The sequence below is a fragment of the Astyanax mexicanus genome, chromosome 5, assembly GCF_023375975.1.
Source record: "Astyanax mexicanus isolate ESR-SI-001 chromosome 5, AstMex3_surface, whole genome shotgun sequence".
NCBI classification, from domain to species: Eukaryota; Metazoa; Chordata; class Actinopteri; order Characiformes; family Acestrorhamphidae; genus Astyanax; species Astyanax mexicanus.
This window is the reverse complement of record NC_064412.1, coordinates 17,451,163-17,472,221: the sequence shown is the minus strand read 5'-3', so window position 1 is coordinate 17,472,221 and position 21,059 is coordinate 17,451,163. Positions and strand designations below refer to the sequence as shown.

The 21,059-nt window shown below is 37.0% G+C and overlaps 1 protein-coding gene across 1 annotated transcript; it reads left to right on the top strand.

Moving 5' to 3' along the window:
- b4galnt1b (beta-1,4-N-acetyl-galactosaminyl transferase 1b) lies at positions 1–20,836 on the top strand. The gene is made up of 12 exons (XM_007254221.4): positions 1–241; positions 6,187–6,312; positions 6,652–6,874; positions 7,232–7,408; positions 8,916–9,022; positions 10,213–10,250; positions 10,427–10,607; positions 11,630–11,728; positions 12,420–12,607; positions 13,430–13,570; positions 14,240–14,477; positions 15,863–20,836. Exons 3-12 carry the CDS (start codon positions 6,660–6,662, stop codon positions 16,075–16,077), a joined length of 1,599 nt encoding a protein of 532 aa, XP_007254283.3. The 5' UTR covers positions 1–241; positions 6,187–6,312; positions 6,652–6,659; the 3' UTR covers positions 16,078–20,836.
- The last annotated feature ends 223 nt before the right edge of the window (positions 20,837–21,059 follow it).

Sequence of the window (21,059 nt, the reverse complement as noted above, 5' to 3'; positions counted from 1 at the left end):
CGTGGCGGAGGGGATGGCTATTAGCAGCGCTGCAGAGGCGCAGTAACTCCGTTGGAATTAGCCTCCGCCAGAGGGGTAGCTTCACCGTCTACATCCATCTCTCCTTCCATCCCGGTTATATCAGTGGTGGATGTCATGCCACTGGATTTTCTGCCCCCATCAGCAGCGGGCAGTGATTCAATGCAGGGAATTCCGAGCTAATGATTCAGAGGACATTGTTGAGGATTCCAGCGCTGGAAAGGTAAGGGTTATTTATGGCAGCTGATTTTTTTTTTTGCTGCTGGTCTGATTTGATTTCTCCAGGTCTGACGTTTGCAAATGCAATAATTGCAGCTGATAGTCACAGCACTACGCGCACAACGACAGATTTATGCGATTTAGGAAAATGTGATAAATATGGTTTATCATCCAGGGTGGAATTTCGGGCGTTGATGCATCATAACGCGAGCGATAGGCCTGGCATGTAATTTATTTGCTCGTGTTGTTGGGTCTGCTGTGGTCCTGTAGTACTGCATGTGCTGGGTGGCTTACAGCGTATCTCGCGTCGTCCAGTGCAGCTTGTAATAATAAGCCGCGGCGCGTCTCGTGCTGAGTGGTTTTCGCTAAAGCAGGATCGCTGCACATGCCCGCTCTCTGCACATACTGTACATCCCTCTCATGAACTAAGCGTGTTGCTACGATAGCACAGCAGCTCAGGCCTCCACTGCACTTCCACAGGGTCTGCGCATGGGGCTTTAACGAGAGCCTACAGTAATGGGATGGTTACACAGAATTTAAGGCCGGTTATGCAAAGAAAATTAAATTAATAGGCCATTTTTACATAAAGCCTATTGGCTTTGATAGTGGCGATTTGTTTATTACAGGTGAACTTAACGAATGAATGGGTGTGTTTGCATCCAAATCGTCTCTCTCTCTCTCTCTCTCTCTCTCTCTCTCTCTCTCCTTCTCTCTCTCTCCTTCTCTCTCTGTATTTCTACCTCCCCACCCACTAAGAGCCATCACTTAGGATTGTTATTAGCCTTTTAGATGGTCTAATTCAACAGACCACGCCCTACGATAGTGTGAGTAGGCACATTCCTGAACTGGATGCGGAGGAGACTGGCCTCCTATAGGGAGTGAGGATAAGCCATAACCTGAGTTATTGCTTCTTGTTCTTGGTTACTGCCAGGACTAGGGCTGGGCAATATTTAACAAAAGTCATCTCGATATTCTCCAACTATATGAGCGATCCTCCAATACGATTACGATTTTTAGTTCAAATAAACTTCTGTTTTATTTGTAAACAGAGAGTACAATTTTAATGATGCCAAAGCTACTGTTTTCTTTACATTTAATTTAAAACTTGCATGCAGCTTTTATTTAAAATATTAAAATCACGGCCACATTACAGCTTTTATTACGTATAGATAACAATCTCCATTATCTCATTCATTTCACGAATTGCAATGATGTAGCGATGCATGTGAGAGGGTATGGGAATGCATGGGATATGGAATGGTGATGATGAAGACTTTAAACCTGAAGGATTTTTAATACAAGTCAAATCTAGTTATATAGAGAGTTATTAGTAACTTCCCTTATTTAAATAAACTCAAAAGTAAAAACCATGCAGGAAACTCTCTGTTGTATTAGGCTTTCTGGTTGTACTCCGTGGTTATATTTCAGTGTGTTTTTCTTGGTCAGTATAATGTATGTGATACCAGAATGTAGTACTCATGCTTAAACAGAAGGTACAGTAGAGCCCCTGAGAACTAATTGCTGTGGCTGCACTACTAACCTCTCATAATGGCCCTTTCCCTATTGATCCATTCTTATTGACCACGTCTAGAGGCACATTTGTGATCTTCCTGCGTCTAATGCCACGGTTTTTATCCAGAACTGCCTACTGTATATTGCTGTGGATGTCTAAAATGCACTAAAAACACTTACTAACTCAGCTGGCCACTAGCATCATTCATTATTATCTGGTTAAATGTAGGGTCTGACATTTTATGTCAGGATAACATAAAAAGAACATAAATTGGATGTAGAGTAGTGTCAGCAACTATCAACAATGTTGATATTTTTGGTTGGTTTAAAGTTGTTAAGTAAAAATAGTTGTATATGATGTACATTTAGTTGTGAACATTTGTAAAATGTCATAATGCTAATTGACACACTATAAATTTCTAATATTTTAATTTGTTACTTCCAGCCAAAAAGTCTATTTTACGGTGGGGTTTAACATCAACGCAATTTTCATTTTTATCTTAAATTAAACATTTGTAAGAGATGTGTGTTCTTCTGATTTTATATTAACACCCAGAACTTGCTCAGAACATGTTATATTTAAACTTTTTACATTTGGGTTGTGTTTACACACAGAAAAGAACGACACAGAACAGCATTCTTGTTTCGAGAGATTTACTGTTAAAACTCACAGCAAAAAGCAATTCCTCATTTCCTCACTCCTTTTAATATTTATTTAATGCTTTTTACCTCACTTGAATGCAGCATGTTTCTTCTGATATGCTTTAATTCTGATAAATATGATTTAATGTCAATAACTGAGGCCATCAATAGTGCCGTGGTCTGAGAATTGGCTCTGCTGATGTTGACAGTGTGATCATGGAAAGACCCCAGGGAGGGTGGAGGAGGAGGATCAGCAGAAATGGACAGCATAATTTGCGCGCGCATGCACATTAACACACACATACACACACACACACACACACACACACACACACACAAAGAAATGTAATTTCGAATTTAAATTCAATTTATATATATTTGCATGAATCAGTTTAAGAGAGCATATTTGGTTCAGAAGAAGTAAAATTGATTAACGTAACATACAGTATTAAATCAAATATCCAACATTTCCTGGATGCTTTGATATTCACAAACAACAGTCTTATTTATATATTTTTATTTGTATTAGTCAACCCTGCAATTAACTGTCTGCAGTTTGCCTTATAATGCTCTATATATTCCAAATATAAGACCAAAACTTTCTCTGAGACAGCTGAAATCATTTCTTGTTTTCTCTTTCTGTGAAGGATCTTGTATAGCCTATCCATTCCCATACATCTGTTTGCTGTTAACAACACAATGTCTGTCTTGGCAGTTCCTCTCTAACTCTTTTAGGATCTGTGCGATTTTCTACACATTCACAGGTTCAGACTGTACATTCTCTGCAAATGAGGGCTAAATTCCTGCAAATGTGGTTAATATTACAATTAAATATTCTGCTTCAAAGAAATGTATAGTTATATGTCACTTAGTTCACATTTGTGTAGGTTTGTAGATTTTTTTTGTATGAATTAAAGTATTGTTGTGGTACAATAATAAAAGTAATGAAATAATTAAAATCCTACATGATTGCCAGTAGACAGTTATTCAACTACATCATTTTTTATTAGTTACTCTGTGAGTCTAACCACTTTTTAGAGACGGTTAGCTTGTGTTTTTGTTTCTAATGAAGAACATATGGCCCTTCTGCCAGCCTGTGTTCACATAACATAGAAAAATAATTGATCCAGCACAGAGTTACTTCATTACAATTCTCAGCCAGCATGAAGTCAAACTTTGCAGTAAAAAAAGGTCACTTCCTCATGGGTCATGGCGTACAACAGGGCAGCCAGGCAGTCAATCATTATATAAAATAAAATTGAATATGAAAGGGAAAGTAAATGATACCAGGAGCCAATAGGGAAGATTTACTTCTTGTGTAAAGTATTGAGAAATATTGAAATGTACAAAAAATAATAACACTTCACACCAATGTCTTACACAAGCAACTGATCTCCCAGCATCTATTGCTTTTTGCTGTTACTGTAATTAGGAAACTCTCATGTGGGTTCTGTATTTACTGCTATGATCTGTAGTTGATTGAAACAGTTCATTACTGTTAGAAGTTTCCCGTAAAATTATATTAAGGTCTTACATTGTTGTAAAAAGTGTTTGAACTGGGATTATTTAACTTAAAATTAAAACATTGAATTAAATATTAATGTATGGTTAGTGATAATATAAGTTATATAAACCCAGTTCATTTGATTGTTGCCACATAAAGAAGATTTAAATGAAAAAAAGGACACTTTTTACTGTGTTTCATAGTGTACATCATTAGAAAATCATATTAATAAAAATCTTCTGAATCTTACTTTGGATTATTTTTCTAGGATGTACTCTAACAGCCATTCTAACAGCCATTGAATATTCTGTGTATGCATGATATCTAATGTACATAATGTGTAGTACAATGCATCAGAGGTCACAGTGTGCAGATGATTATGATAAATGTTTTTCTAGAAATAATTGTGATAAATGATATTATTGTTTATTTTATGACACTAATATTAATTAGTGTTATATTAATGATAATGCATAATATTTTAATCACACCTAATTGGAATTGGAAAATAAAATGAAAAAAAATGTTTTAAATAAAGTGGACATACTGGCTTATTCTCTTTAGTGGACTCTTCATGCTTGGAAAATCATTATGGCCAATATTGAGTTCACCCAAAATTACTGAGGTCATGTCCATATATTTTACTATAAGTCGATAATGCAATTTTTGGCCTAGTGCACAGACACGCAGAAGTCAGTTGTTTTTGCATCAGTCTGTCTGCAGCTCTGTCTTGACGCTGTTATTGCATTTAACATTATACGATAATGCTAAGACAAAGCTTTTTGAGAATATTCAGCTTAGCACATGTAATTGTAAGCTAAATATTCAATAAATGTTGTATTGTGTACCAATAAAAATGACCAGAACACAGTGATTACCAGCTTATCCTGTAAAAGTTTAAAAATCATATTTTACCTTGGATTTTGCAAGCCAGACCATGTCAAAATGATCTGGTAAAAACAGCTGCTTCTGTATTTGACCTGTGTTTATGTCCAATCAAAATTGACATTTATGCTGTTAAAAATATCCAAAACCTTCTTTACACAATTACAACACAATGTAATACTCAAGCTATAGCTACCTGATTCTTTATACAGCTAATACAGCTGAAATATTAGAATGTAGCTGTTTCTCAAGCAGTCTCAACTTTGCTAAAACTGTATTACCAGGAACAGAACGTGGAAGCTTGAAAAAGAAATGAAACTAGGACATTTCAGTAAAGGACTGTGGTAAAGGGCTGGGAGTCTGGGCTGGGAGTCATAACTAAGCTATCACACATCTGTTATCTGATTCATATTGTTCTTATTCCATTTTCCATTTATTTTTATGCATTCGTAATCAGAGATACTGACATAATTTCAGCTTCAGATTGTTTAGTCTGAACCACCTAGCAACACCTTAGGGACCACCAAGCAAACATAAGCAACACCATAGCAAGCACCTGGGACACAATTGCATCCACCTGACACCTACCTGAATGGGATTTTACGGTATTAAAATATATGTTTTTTTATATGTAAAATATATGTATATGTATAAATGTAAACTTAAAATTATGTTTGCACTTAAGTCATTCTGGACTGGGAGAGGAATGTGCTGGTTATGTGGCTGGATATTGTGTTGAAGAGGTGCACATAAAATCCCAAAGTCAAGAAGGGAGCTCTATTCTCAAGGAACCAAAAGAACCATGTGTAAATAATTAATCATCTTTTGATTAAGAGAAATCATCAAGACAGCAACCTGGACTCATATGGTATCAACTGGTGAAACCAGTAGTAAAAATAAAAGGTGTACATATTTTTCAGTAGCATTTGTATAACACTGGGTTTCACCAGAGAACTCCCTCAGGTGCACTGGACACATCTGTATGGCTTCTGGCTGTAGGTGTTAGTAGAATGAAAACAAAAGAGCATGTTCTTACTCGAACTGTTGATTCATGTATCCCAACCCTGGCTACACATATTGATTCTTGAGAACCAGAACTAGTCCTTTTAATGTACAGTACGATACAGCGTGGCTAAACTGACTCATGTTGCCAGCTGGTAGCTTGTCTACTACAACCATGCAATATTATGAACTTTTCTTTTCTTTACTTTACTTACCATACTTCAGTCACAAACAGAGTATTCCAGTATTAACAAGTTTGAAGCTCAACAGACGTGCGGCTTATTTTTATTATTAATATTATATTATTATTATTATATTATATGGTTCTAATATAATAAGAACGTATTATACAAATACTTTTGCTGAACTGTAATATTTCAGTAGTCTTTCTGTCTTATCAACAGATGGTGATAGTCCTCCACCACCGCCACTCAATCCTGTCAACCATGTCTACATTCCACCGATCATCACTGCCATGGATTTTTGGGAGCAACAATGGCATCCTACACCTCGCATACTGACTGGATAGAGTGAGTTGCTTTTATTTATAGACAGAAAAGGAGTATACATGAGTGCACTTAGCAAACCACAGTACTAGTTTGTAGACTGTTTGTTGCATAGTACATTTCACATATTATCAGTGTAAAGCACATTAAAGGAAACAACAATCATGTATAGTACTTGTACTATTCACATTCAGTCTTTAGTTTTTTGTAGATTTTTAAGTTGTGCTGGTCATGTGCTATCTTTACAAATGCCAATTCTCTTTTATGTGTCAAATGTTTATAAAGAATACAATAGAAATGGCTCGAAATAACTTCAACGTAATTATTTTGTGCATGAATGTTTTGTCTGTTTGTTTGTGTTAGTTTGTAGGATGCGTTCTCTGCGTAAGACAGTGTTGTTAGCACTGGTAGCGTCTGTGGTCCTGTTTCTGGCAGTGCTACACACATGGCCCACTCGGGCCTACAGCACCGTGGATGTCCGTCAGAGACCCGGACCTGGAGTGGAACGGCTGTTGGAGGAGAGACTCCCAGAGCCGGACCCCAGTGCTAGCACCGTCCCGTACCGTGTGAGGGAGAGTGTCGCCGGGTCAGTATTTAGTCCTAAGAGACATTTGAATAGGGGTTGATGATATATGCAAATATATAAATAAAATCAATTCGCCAGGTAGTTTTAAAATACTGCTTTAAGTAGCTTTTTAAATATGAAAAAGTCCAGACTTAAAAATGATGCATTGATTGGATTAAGTGTCACTCACATTTGTCAGTGGACTGCACGTAAATAAAATTTTTGATGTTATAAGTGCTGTTTTTCAGGTCGCTTATTTTAGTAAGTGTTGTGTGGATCTGGCAGTTTTTATTCATGTGTAGCTGATCGACATTTGAATAGTGTAAATTAAAAACCCTGTTTTTTTACTGTACGTATAATAGTTATCTTCTCTCACAGGCTTCTGGCACGTAATGGCTGTGTGTGTGAGGGTGAGAGAGGAGGTGTGAACTTGCCGTTTGCTCAACTGCTGTTCCCACGAGTTTCTGCTCACCCCCTGCACACAGCCTTCCAGCCCTCCCAGCTGGAGGAGATGAAGAGACGGCGAGCCAAAGAGTATCAGGGCTTCCAAATGAGGTGTGTGCTGCGGTACCCCAGTAATGACCATATCAGCTCATCTGCAAATTTTGCCATTTTTCTCACACTTTTTTCATGATTTTTACATAATTTAAAAGTCTTCATAATTAAAAAAAATTAATTTAATGATTAAGAAATTTGAGAAAAAATGTCAATCATGATTAGGAGTTTGTCACGTCCTGGCCTTGTCTAATGTCTCTGTATTTGTCCCACGTGACCTGTGTCCCTGTGTTCTGTCTCAGTACTGTTCCACCTGTGTCAATTTGTAGCTCCGCCCCCTAGCCCCAGGTGTTTCCACTTCCCTTGTGTGCTATAATGCCTTCCTTTGTCTCTTGTCCTTCGTCGGTCTTTGCACCTTCCCCGTTGTGTGTCTCGCTGGTTCTTTGTAGCCTTAGCCCTTGTCCTTTGTTTATCTTCTTGTTTATTTCTGGTTCCCTGTTTATTTCCATTGTTTTCCCTGTTTATTTCCCTGTTTATTTCCATTTGTCTAGTTTAGCTTCTTGTTTATTTCCTTGTATATATATCCCTGCCCAGTTTAGTTTTGTATTTATTCCCTCGTTTGTTTCTTTGTTTATTTACTCCCTGTTTGTTTATCATTAGTACTTCTTGTGTGTTTAGTTTTTGTTCACTAGTTTCTCTCGTTTGTTTTTGGTTTACTTTATTATTCCATGTTCTTTGTTATTTGTTTATCTTTGTTATTTATTTATTAAATTATTCGTTTCGCCCTTACCTGCACTTGCGTCTGCTTTCCTCGTCTCCCTGCATGGGTCACCCCATGACGGAGTTAAATCTTACTTACTAATAAAAGTTACTTCAATTGAAAGATACACAAATGAACACTAGGCTGACAGTTCACTACAACCTGCACTTATTGACAATTTATTAGGTACACCTGTGCATTGTACAGCTTTTGCTTTTATAAAGAACCATTTTGTTACTGATTTTCATTACACTGTTCTTTAAAATCATACATATTAATATATATATATTTTAATGCAGTTTTTAATTGTTTTTTTTTTCTGAAAAGCAAACTAAAATAATGTTGAGGTCTTTATTGTTTTTTATTTTAAAGTTAATTTCATGCTCAAAAAGTTTAATTTTATGACATTACTACTTTACACACTATTCAAAGGATTTTGCAAACACTCTTATCCAAAGCACAACTGAGTAAATGTTGCAGAGTTAGGTGAATGTAGTGTCAGGTGTCCTGTCTAAAGACCTTTACTATAAAATGCTGTGTCTGTGTGAGTGGTGTAGAAGGGTGGAGTGTAGCGGAGTTACCCAGTGTGCTTCAAGTGGCAACAGGCTACACAATCATTTAAAGTTAAATGAGCTCTGTTAAGTTGCTTGTAACCACATTAAGTATTTTTTTATGAACAGGCTATGTTATACAGTGTATGCTAAATGACAAATGCAAATCTTCCTGCAAAGAATACATCCTGTACAAAGTGTGCTTTCACCTGATGGTTAAAGTATGTTCCACTGTGCTGTGTTTGTGTGTACACAGGTCACAAACCCCTGCTGATTTTCTGATTGTAGCTGAAGCTAATAGCCCACTGCAATACCCAACACAGGGTGTGGAGGTGCGGCCACTCAAGACGATCCTTATACCAGGTGACTAACCTAATTTCATCTAACCATCATAGTTTTTACATGAATCACCTGAAAAAAAACTAAATGACAAACATTTTTTTTGATGACAGTTCTCAGCATCTGTATTTGGTATCAGTTGATCAGTAGTTGTTTGGAGGCTGCAGTTTATTTTTTTTGTTGAATAGTGATTATATCATGTGTCAGACTATCCTAAGGTTTGTAAAGGCTGTAAATATGTGTAAAAAAACTATATTATTATAATAATTCTGTATTCTGTATTTTCTATGTTTAATGTTTTGCCTGATTCTTTGTCCTGTAATCATGTTTCTGTAAAGCTGCCTTGTGCCAACACCTGTTGTAAAAAGCGCAGTACAAATAAATTTGATTTGATTTGATAATTGATATTTAAATGTAAATAAAATAATTAACGTAACATTGGCAATATTGCAATGCAGTATTCTATGATTAATCATGGGTAAATCGTGAATTTAAAAACTTAAAATACTGGTATTCTTCTGTGTAAAAAATGGGAAAAAATGATTGTGTAGTTTTTTTATAGATTTGTAATGGAAGAAATGAGTGTTAATGCATCACAGCTCAGCTCCAATAACTTTTAATTGATAAACAGAGGTAGGAAAGGGAATGTGTTGAACATATGTGTGACAGCCGCAGCAGCGTGTGTGTGAGAGAGAAAAGAGGAGAGGAGAGGTCAGAGGAAAGTGAGTGTTAGATAATTAGCTATATAATTTAATCAATATTTCATCATAAAAAAAATGTTTCCTACTTTCTGAACTCAACAGTAGTAACACAGTGTTTTCCCTGCTAAATAAAACTGCTAATGCATCAATAACCTCTATAAAAAAAGAAAATTGCAGGAAGAATATAATAAAATGATTAATATGCATAAACAATTAGGCATTAAAGGCATTAATTACATGTGCTAACATGTTAGTTATCTTCACGGTCTGTTAAATAAGAACAGGGATTATTAAGTTAAAGTGGGGGGTTACTTTTTCTCCCAGGTCTTTTATTTTGTAAAACACAATGTTTAGAGACCTCTTCCCAGCTCTTACATTTTAACAAAATTAGATTAGACTTGGACGGATCTTAGATAAAGAATTCTAGAAGACCTGAAGCTCTACAAGAGTACAATTACTGGACAAAAAAATGGGCATTCTGATAATGATCCATTGTTTAATCCTCTGTTTCAGGCTTGGCCTTAAAAGACCTGCCCAGAGACGTTTACACTGTAAGTTGAATTATATTTGCATCATGAGTGAAAATATTGTTTTGGATGTTGGGGAATTTGATTACATTGCAGTAGAATGTGTGTGAACAGCGATGAGAATCCTTTTCTGTTATTTTCCATTCATCTTTGTACTTCTATCCACTCTTTTTCCTCTCTCTTTATGCATTTTTGTGTAGTTGAATTTCTCGGCATCTCTGGGCACGTTTAATGTGGCAGCAGAAGTGGACGGGGTAAAGATCAGAGGTGATGGAGAGATGCACATGAGCCTAATCAGCTGCCTCTTGCCCAACCTGAACCGCCAGCTTCAGTTCATCACTTATACGAACACACTGTTCCACCCCAGCACTGCAGACACAGGTACTTATACATACATGGGGGAATTAGTTGGCGAGGCTCATTATAGCCTCGCTCATAATAGCCTTACTAAAACTTCTTAATAACACAAGGTCAGGCTGCTTTTTAAGTCTCATCTCTTCCAGCACTAATCTTTTAGATTTAATACAAGTTAAGAAACAAGGTTTTAATTTGGGCTGTTGATCAATAAAAAATTGCATATTAATCAATTAATCAATTGCATATTAATCAATCAATAGTTTGCTTTGGTGTAATTGAAAGGGTAGAAATATGGCTGGTTGCCCTACACCCTTTCCCGGATTCAGTTATCCCCTGCCCTGGTCTGGTTCTTCGGCCACACCCTAATTTAGATTAAAAAGATCAGATACACGAGCTGCTTTTCTTAACAATCTGAGTTTATTCGGGTACATACATAGTCTTTTATAGCAGTACATACGTGCAGTCAGCAAGAAGTGGAAGTCTCTTCTTGCTTCTGCAGCCGAGGTGTGAAAGTCTACAGATCAACAAGTAGTGTCTAGACACACTAATGTCTAGACTAAAATGTATGAAAAGATCACACTGTACAATGTGCATCAGCTCATATCACACATAAAAGAGAACATATGCAAATTACAGTTTAACACTTCAAGGCTGCCTGTATGAGCCACAGGAATCCAAATTAATCAGATGGCCATAAAAGGATAAAAGGAGCTAAGAGTCTATGTGTGGTTTATCATAAAGCAACACACTAATGTTTTATACCCTAACATTAATCATGGATTTTTAACAGTTTAAATAAAAGAATCAGAGTAAGATGATCTCAGGAGAATTTTATAAATGTTAAATGTATTTGTTTACATTTACTTCATAGCTTTGAACACAGATTAAGCACCAGTTGAGTTTAATGACATCACTTAAAAAAGGCCAATAACATTAATTTTAGCCTCTAAACTGTTACAAATAAGTTGTTCAGTAATGTGGAAGCAGAACTGTAGCATGTTAAAATATGAAATACTGATATGAGTGTGTGTATGTTTGTGTTTCAGTGCAATTAGAGACCGAAGGACATCAAGCTCTTTTCACCATCAAAATCCGTCATGGAGTGACACCTAAGCTCTACAACACCGGCTCAGACGGAGATAAAGGTTCATTGATATCTTACACGACACACTTAAGCAGCAAATCATGGCTTTAAAGCAAGAGGTTCTAACCCCACAGTCCACCTGTTAATAAGTAGAAAGAAAAAAGTTTTTATGGATTTTTTTTTTTGTTTTACTGGGGCCTGAACAGTTGTTTAAAATCTGACAGCGCCCATGGGAATAGGGGTGTGGCCCACGTAAACCAACAGCCAGGAAGCACAGAGATACACAGACACAGGAAGTGAATGAACTCAAAACGTACCATTATTCGGCCAAAATGCCTTCCCACACACCCAAACAAACTTAAATAAATATAATAGATGGCCCAGTTGGGCTCTAGTCTCTGTACTTGTGCCCTCTCCTTGCCGTCAGCATCTCTGTCAAATGAAGGCTGAGGCAGGGTCATTATATCAGTCCCACCTGACAGCTCAATCAGTCCAATGCGAGCCAGCTGGGACAGACCAGGGCTGCATGTTATGATGATGATAGTTCCCCTGTTTCCGTGCGTCAAAAAATATATTTTGTACATTTCTGCATAATCACAGAAAATCAGCACACTTTCCCTTGTGGGGCTGTGTTTTCCTAAACTGATAACATTTCATTTGCCTTGAGGGATTTGTGAGATATGTTTTTATGTTTTTTCAGGTTTTAATAGGGAAATGTGTCTTACTATAACTGTTCCTGTGTTCTTTCTTAGAATACAATATCAGCGCTCTGGTCACCATAGCCACTAAAACATTTCTGCGGTATAACAAGCTCCAGGACCTGATTGACAGCATACGAAGATACTACCCAACAGTCACCATAGTAATAGCGGATGACAGCGAAAATCCGAAAATGGTGTCCGGCCCAAATATAGAGCACTACATCATGCCGTTTGGAAAGGTAAAGATTCAGCTCCATCAAAACTCTTAAAAGTTATAGTTTTTGCATGATATTGTTTGTGTAAGTTTGTAAGATTGATTTTGTGTTTCTAAGTCTGTTTTAAAGTCCAGTCAGAATATTTTGAGCAGCTCCTTGAATCATTGCACAGTTTTTTCAGCGTCACTGATTATATAAGAACATATAAAAACAAAGGGATCAAACACATGACCTCTCATTCATTATATTAAAATAGCAGATATTTATACTTTTAAATCATGTTTAAACTTAATACTACTGAATAAATAGAAAACCACTGAATGGCATCTATCAGAATAACTACTTCTGCAGTGTCACAGACGTAAAAGGCTTCACTTTGTCGGTTCTACAGCTTAAAGATGAACACAACAACTTCTTATCTTATTTCACTGCATTCTTCTTCAGGAGCAGTCTTCATCAGTCTCCATGTTTCTTAATCTTTAAGTGTGTTAAAGTCTCGAAAAAGATAAAAGTGCAGAAATTAATGATTGAAAATGCAACTTCTGTATGTCTTCTGGAATTTAGGTGAGTTTGTGCAACCTTTAGACAGACGTGTGGGAACTTCACAGGAGAAACAATAATGTTCTTAAATTTGAAGAGAAGTCAGTGTAAAAAGATTTTATTCCAGGTCATTTTGGAGCATTTCTATATGGCCATTAATGACTAATTATTAATATTATACCAGCAAGTGAAAAACGAAATTAATGTATGTACAATATATTGTGTGACTGTAACAATTAGTAGTTATATTAAATAATGGAACATTACATATGTGTGTGTGTGTGTGTGTGTGTGTGTGTGTTTCAGGGTTGGTTTGCAGGCCGTAATCTAGCTGTGTCGCAGGTCACCACTAAGTACGTTCTATGGGTGGATGATGACTTTATCTTCACTGCCAACACCAAACTAGAGAAACTTGTGGATGTTCTGGAGAAGACCACACTTGACTTGGTGAGACCCTCCTCACACTGAACTAACACACTAATTAACTGACTATTATACTGTAGCGAAGCTATTCAGGAATGCCAGAACTGACCCAGACAGCTGGATATCAATGTGCTTGTTGTGTGCTGGGCCTGACTCCACTACAGACAGACCAGAAGCTGATACCCAGTGACAATAAATGGAAATGTCTGTTCCTAAATTCCAAAAGCTCGGAGGCACTGGGCCAGTAATGTGACCTTTCAGACAAAAAGGGCACAGTGCTTCCACAACCTACAGAGCATTGTCTGGGAAGAAACACACAGACACATGCACACACACACGTACACACACTTACATCTAGACTTTCCCCTCATGCTTTTCACCAATAGAAACCAACAGTATTGTTTAAGACCACACACAGGAAATACGATGTTATAACTTGTTATACTCTCAGAGCAAAACATTTTTGCCTCTGTTTTAATGGTGCAAATCTTTCCTCACAGTAGTTTGATTACAAGTGAATTAGTTATAAAATAGATATGAATACATTAAATTTTGTTATGTTAATACAAACTTAAACATCATTCTGATTGGAAAAGCTAATGAACTATGCATATAATTATATTTGACATGTTGCATACATAATTAAGTTAACTGTGTGAACTCTGTGTGTGTGAACTCTGTGTGTGTGTACAGGTGGGAGGTGCGGTGCGTGAGGCTACAGGCTACACTGCCACCTACAGGCAGACTATCTCTATAGAGGCAGGAGAAGAGGATGGGGACTGTCTGCACATGAGACGTGGGTTCCATCACGTCATCCAAGGCTTCCCCAACTGCGTGGTCACTGATGGAGTCATTAACTTCTTTCTGGCCCGGACAGATAAGGTGCAGCAGGTGGGCTTTGACCCACGGTTAGCCCGCGTCGCCCACCTGGGTGAGTCTGGGACTTTTTACTGTTACTTTACAATAGAGAAAAAAAAATGTCGACATAAACCTTTTTATTAATACTCAGTATTGTGCAGTGCTCAAAATTCTGTTATTCAAAGTGTCTTTACTGATATGAAGGGTTTTGTTTAAGGGTTTTCTTTTCAAGGATTCAAGGATGATTATGAATGTATATCAGTAACATGAAAAAAGAAAGTGTCTCAAAGTGTTTCCAACCTTTTTCTGAAAGCATTATTATTAAAATAATTTGATTTAAACAGTTTTGTAGTTTTTGAAAATAACAGCCAGCACATATCAGAAGGTTGATAAACAGTGTTAGGGTTTGGAATATGTAAAGTTTAGTTGGGATGCATTTGGTGGAAGAGTGGCTGTGGTGATGGTGTGTCCATTAAAACACAGGAGGATGAACAGACTTCAACTGCAGTTTATTCACAGTGTATTTCACAATGAGGCAGAGCAGGTGCATGGATGGACAGTTAATGCATGGCTGAGGAAAAGGTTGGATGGACGAAGGAAGGTGATGGATGAAAGAAGGTAGTGGGTTGATGGAGGGAGGTATAAGATGGATGGAGGGATATACAGGATAGATGGTTTATCTACAAATAAACAAAATATATAAGGATCAGTAAGACAATACATAAACAATGCAACAAATGGACTACAAACCAAGAGAGCAAACAATAAAAAACAATCACAATCAAAATGGACAAATTAATAAAGTAATAAATCAGAAAACTTACACAAACACACATCCAATGGAACCTCAGTCCTCAATCCAAAAGGGTACAAATCCTCAGACCATGCCAAACGAAAAAATTAAAATGGCTGGCAGTAACATTTTAAACTCTAAGCCCCACCTTATCCTGCTGCAAAAAAAAGAATTATGGTCTATGTAGTTTACCTGCTCCAAGGGAATTTCCTACAGAATAGGTTTTGAATTTTGAATTTTAAGTTAATTTTAGACTTTGGGTTAGATTTAGACTTAGACTCAGGCTTTTTTAGACAATTGTACACCAGCAGTGCACAAAGGAATGTAATTTTGTTGCATTGGATCAGTGGTTAGGAAAAACATCCAGCAACAGCTCTTAAAGAGCGTATTTGTTTAACTATTTGAGAAGACTGTATTCTAGTGAGCTTTTTTGAGTTTTACCAGGAAGAAATTGTAAGCCAGCACTACCTCTTCTTATGTGTTTTGTAGGGTAATTACCTGGGGTTGACCATTTTCTAAGTTTGGCACATGGCAAAAGTCATGTATATGGTAAAAGTTCCTGTCCCCTGATAGTTAGCATGTTTTAATGTAAGTGTCTGCTCAGTTGTGAATGCTGGTTTAGTGGATGTTGTATGTTTAATTAGTTTCTACTTGTTATTTTTTAGAGTTTTTCATCGATGGACTGGGTTCTCTTCACGTCGGTTCGTGTGATGATGTCATTGTGAACCATGCCACCAAGATCAAGCTTCCGTGGGGTCAGTCGGAGAGCGACAAAACCTACGCCAAGTTCCGCTACCCCCCGGCATCTTCTGACGCTACACATACCAAAAATGGCCTCCTGTACTTCAAGAACCGCTTCCAGTGTCTCACACACAACTGAACACACTCTTCCACTGCGCCCTTGTTCCCTCTTTTTGTCTTCCTTTCTGAAAAGACCTCTTTTTTCTGGAGTAGCTAAAGGGGATCTTTAAGGGGACCCGGGAATGTGTGTATGTGTGTGTGTGTGTGTGTGTATGTGAATGCATGTGTGTGTGAATGCCTGTGTGTGTGTGTGTGTGTATGTGTGTCTACAGTCTGCTAAGTTTTCCCTTTCCTTCATTTTAATGTGGGAAGGTTCAAAATAGTCCCCTCCTTTTGGAGGGCCCCAAAGTTGATTTTATTTTGACTGACAGAGGATAGATAGCAGCTGATTGTTGTTTTTTTGTTGTTGTTGTTGCTTTTTTAATAACTGATGGATGAAGATCATATTTTTTATGTCCTGATCTGCTCAGTTTGGATTTTTCAAGAGAAGTCATTCCCTGTCTGAAGCAGCTCAGTCACTTTGATTTTTCTTCTGCCAGTCACAGATGATTCTGTCCTGTGTTTTTAAGGGGAAATTAGGGTTTGTCCCTCATGAGAGTTTGACGTGTGGACAATGGATGCTTTTTTAAGTGCAGAAAGGGAGATATGGGCATTGACGGACCGCCACAAACGAACCACTGACTCAGAATGAGCTCCTTTTAAGAGTGTAGAGTGTGTATGAGTATGTGTGCTTCTGTGTGTGTGTGTGTGTGTGTGTGTGTGTGTGTGTGTGCGCGCAGGCATTTATGTTTGAGGGCCTTCTCTCTGTATGTTTGCACTAATTCAAATGGACTAATTTGAGAGATTGGACCCTGAGCTTGTCTGGAGAGAAAAAACCCATATAAACCAGCTTAGACTGCAGATCCCACCCATTCTTTTTCTCTCTACCACTCTCTCAATATTTCTTTCTTTCTTTCTCTCTCTCTCTCTCTCTCTCTTCAAACACTCTTAGATGCAGATGGAGGATGTGTTAAAGTGAACTATCTCAACTTTGATGTTTTAAATCTACATTGCCAAAAGCCTCAGTGCTGTCCTCGTTCAGTTCCTTGGTTCCTTTTTATTTGTTTATTTATTTATTTATTTATTTATTTGTCTGTCTCAAATTGACGGGCATCTTATTCAGAATGCAGCCCATTTCTCATATTTTTCTTCTGAACTAGGCTGTAGTCTCTTCTCTTGTGTAACGGTGTGATACCCTGCTTGTCCTGGGGTTTAATTAAACTGGGTCTAGTCCGGGGCTGTTTTTTACAGAATGACTGACTGCGTCACCTCGCCACAGTTCCACTATCATGTATTTTTTACTCAGCAGATTCGTGGGCAAAATATGCATCTGGCAGCGGTTTTTAAACTAGAGGTCACAATAGGGTGCTAGGGGGCCACAGAATAATATTCAAGGTTGTCTTAGAGGATCTCTTAGATATATAATTTTCTATTTATCATTATCTGATTTGGACATATCTTAAAAAGTGGTGCCTGGTTAGATAAAAAAAAACACAAAAAAAGTTGCAAAACCTTATTTATCTTGAGTTATTATCTCGAGTAGAGTAGGGGTTGGAGAGCCACAGTGACATTTACAATCCCGAATAAAAAAACTTGAGAACATAAGAAAAGCCTAAAGAAAGTCTATCGTCATCCGCTATTTCACTATTTTACACAGTACTACAGTTTCCTCTATCAGGAACAGGTGGCTTGGGCCGTCTCAGAAAAAATGAAATAAATTGATTTATTCTGTTTTTTACAAGAGTGGAATTGAGCAACTGCCAGGACTTCTATTTTGCATCGAAATCAAGTCAGAGAATTTTCTGGAGTGCTCCTTTAAATGTTCAAAATGTCCTTTAATTTTTTACTTTTGAATGAGGCCCTCCTCACTAGTCATGCACTATTAAATATGATGTTAAAATGGTTTTGTCTGAACATGAATAGCATTGAATCCTTTAAAAGAAAGCATGGTCATAGTCTCAGGTGCAGCAGAATCAGAGTAGGACAGCAAATCTAAATATCTAACAATATTATTTTGAAAATGATTTGCTAACTGGAAGAGCTCTGTTCTGTCCCAGTGGCCATAGCTGTTTGACCTTTCTATCTCCTTAACCATCCTAAGAGTATGAAGCCCTTTCCTTGTGACCTCATTCCAGCATCTAAAAACAAAAGCATGAGCAGTGTGTTGTACGTTAACTTACTAAACCATGCTGGAAACAATACTGTACAATTATTTCACTTTTATTTTAGCCATATGTGTAAATTAAATGTTAGAATGGAAATACTCCTACAGAAATCACTCTTGGGTACACAGAACACTGGTAGAAAATTAGCTTAAATCTAGTCAATATACACTTAAAATAAAAACAACAGTAACCCAAAAAGAAGTGTCTGCTTACAATGCTAATCAAAAGAAGATAAAGGTCACCAGGAACAATAAATGATTAAAAATGTAGACTGATGCAGCCAACATTTACTAAGCTGCGCATAGAAAAGTAGTGTGCAACGCTCTGCAGCCTAAGTATGGAGTTGCAGAGGTTCCTGTAATGATGTCCTGTGATAATTCATCTCATACAGCTCAAATATCTTCATGCACTTCCTGCTGATTTTTTGGTAGGAATTTAGTGTTGATAGTGCCTCAAATAGCATCCCACCCATTTTCAGTTGCGGTTAGTTGAGGCATTGTACTTCACCATTGTAAGTTGCTTTGGACAAAAGCATCTGCCAAATGTAATGTAATGTAATGTAATATAATGCATAGCATCTGAGTCCTGAAGACAAGCTCTTGAGATGGCAGCAGCTTTTCAAAAGTTGGCTTCTCAGCATATGATATGTGACAAGAAAACATTAATCTTGGCTCTCTGTCCATGGTGCCTTCACAAGCAGAATGAGGCTTATCACTGAAGATGACACGCTGCCATCCTGCATTTATCTTTAAAGATGACAAATGAATCTGTGATGAGGCACTGTGGTAAGCATTACATGTAAGTTACATGTGTTACACACGACTTTAGTAAGTGTAGCTTGATAAATACTGCCCATATCAGTCCACATTAATAATCATCATTAATGTTCCTGGTAACCCTTCTGAATAATATTGCAATCCCACACTTCTGCACATTCTGGGTGCAACTAAATTTTGTGAGTTTGTGAGCCATGTAGAAATATTATAAAACTATATTTACTGGGCCTTTGTCAGTTTATTTTGTGGGAGCTAAAAAGTTTGTGTGATTCTATAAAAAAATCTATAAAACATATTTTATATACAGTACCAGTCAAATGTTTGAAAATGTTTCACATTGTAAATTTAATATTGAAGACATTAAAGCTATACAGGAAAATGCTTTGTAAGCTAAAATTGTTAAACAAATCAGAGTAAGTTTTATTCTTTAAATTCTAAAGTAGCTACATTTATCTTTTTGGACAGATCTGCGCCTTCTTGGTATTTTAATCTCTGTGTCTTCATGAGGGAGTCACCTGGAATAGTTTTCTCAGCGTCTTTTCTGGAGGTGCTGAACAATAGTTGCTGCTTTTCCTTCACGCTGTGAAGCTCCAGCTCATCCCAAATCACCATCTCAGTTGTGTTTAGATAATCACTTTTTTGTTTACTAAATAATGTGTTTTGATGTATTTGATATTGATATACAATGTAGAAAATAAATTAAATATGAAATAAAGGAAGACAAAAAGAATGAGAAGGTGTGTCCAAACTTCAGAACTTTAGACTGGTACTGTACACTTTCAACACAGAATTTCGGAAATGTGTGAATTGAAATGAGATATATAATGTATAATTTGTCTTTTCTTGGATGTTTTTATTTTGATTATTTGATTGGCTTAATTTAAAAGTATTCTTAATAAGCCACATAACATGTGTGCAAGTAGTTAAAAGTAAAAGTAGTATATATTTTAAATCATTTTATAATATTTCTACAACATTCCTCTGCATAAATAAATCTTAGACATATTTACTTGACTTAAGATGGATTCAGATAATGGCCCCGTCTGCTGTATTGACCTTTATAAAAGTCATGTTTTACTGAGTGTGTGAATGCTTGAGAGTGTGTGTGTGTTTTTTTTCTTTTAACTTCTCCTTTAATATCCTGTCGGAAGATGGAGCTGCATTGCTGAGGGAGGATTTTGGAGTTTGTGTTGTTTGCTTTAAAGAAAATCTGTCAGCTTAGAGTTGAGATTACTGTGATCTTGTAATATTTCCACTAATATGTCAGTATGTCTCCCTTCATCTGAAAACAAAAAGATGGAAAACTTAAATTGAAAGGTCTCATGTTAACCTTTACAGGCCCTGGAAAATGTTTGGCTAAGGAAGGAATGAGGAGAGTTTAGGAGAGGGCCTGCTGTGATAAACCTCATCTGGTTTAAATTTGGCCAAAGTGGAGTAAAGCAGCTGAATATGGACAGACAGACAGAACTCCATACACTTTGGTTGAATTCCGTTTTTGTGTGCCACTTAATGTCTACGTCCTTCAGACTTTGTTCGAGTTCACTGCACTTTTTTTGACACTGCACTGACTGTCTCCTCACTGCTGGCTCTGTCACTGTGTCTGCATGGACCACGAAGAATCCTCCTTTCTGTTGCTGATTTGCTTTTCCAACACTAGGTGGCTGCCTTGTGTCTATAAATGAGAATTCAAGCATTGCTTACTGATCTACATTTCTAGGCAAATTTGTGTAGTATGAAAATTCCCCAGAACCACTACAGAAAAAAAGCAATGTTGTAATTTGTTCCCCTTTTTGTAAATGTGCAGAGAGCATCTGGAAATGTGTGAAATGAAATAAGATAAAGTTTTGAGTATAAGAATTTCAGAGTTTTTTTTTCTTTCTTTTTTAAAATTGTTATTGTTGTTTATAAGTTGCCTGCTTATAATAAGTTGTGAAGAGGTTAAGTGTGTGTGTGTGTGTGTGTGTGTGTGTGTGTGTGTGTGTGTGTGTGTGTGTGTGTGTGTGTGTGAGTGTGTGTGTGTGTGTCCGTGTGTGTGTCCGTGTGTGTGTGTACATCATTTGTGATTCCAACTAACACGACAC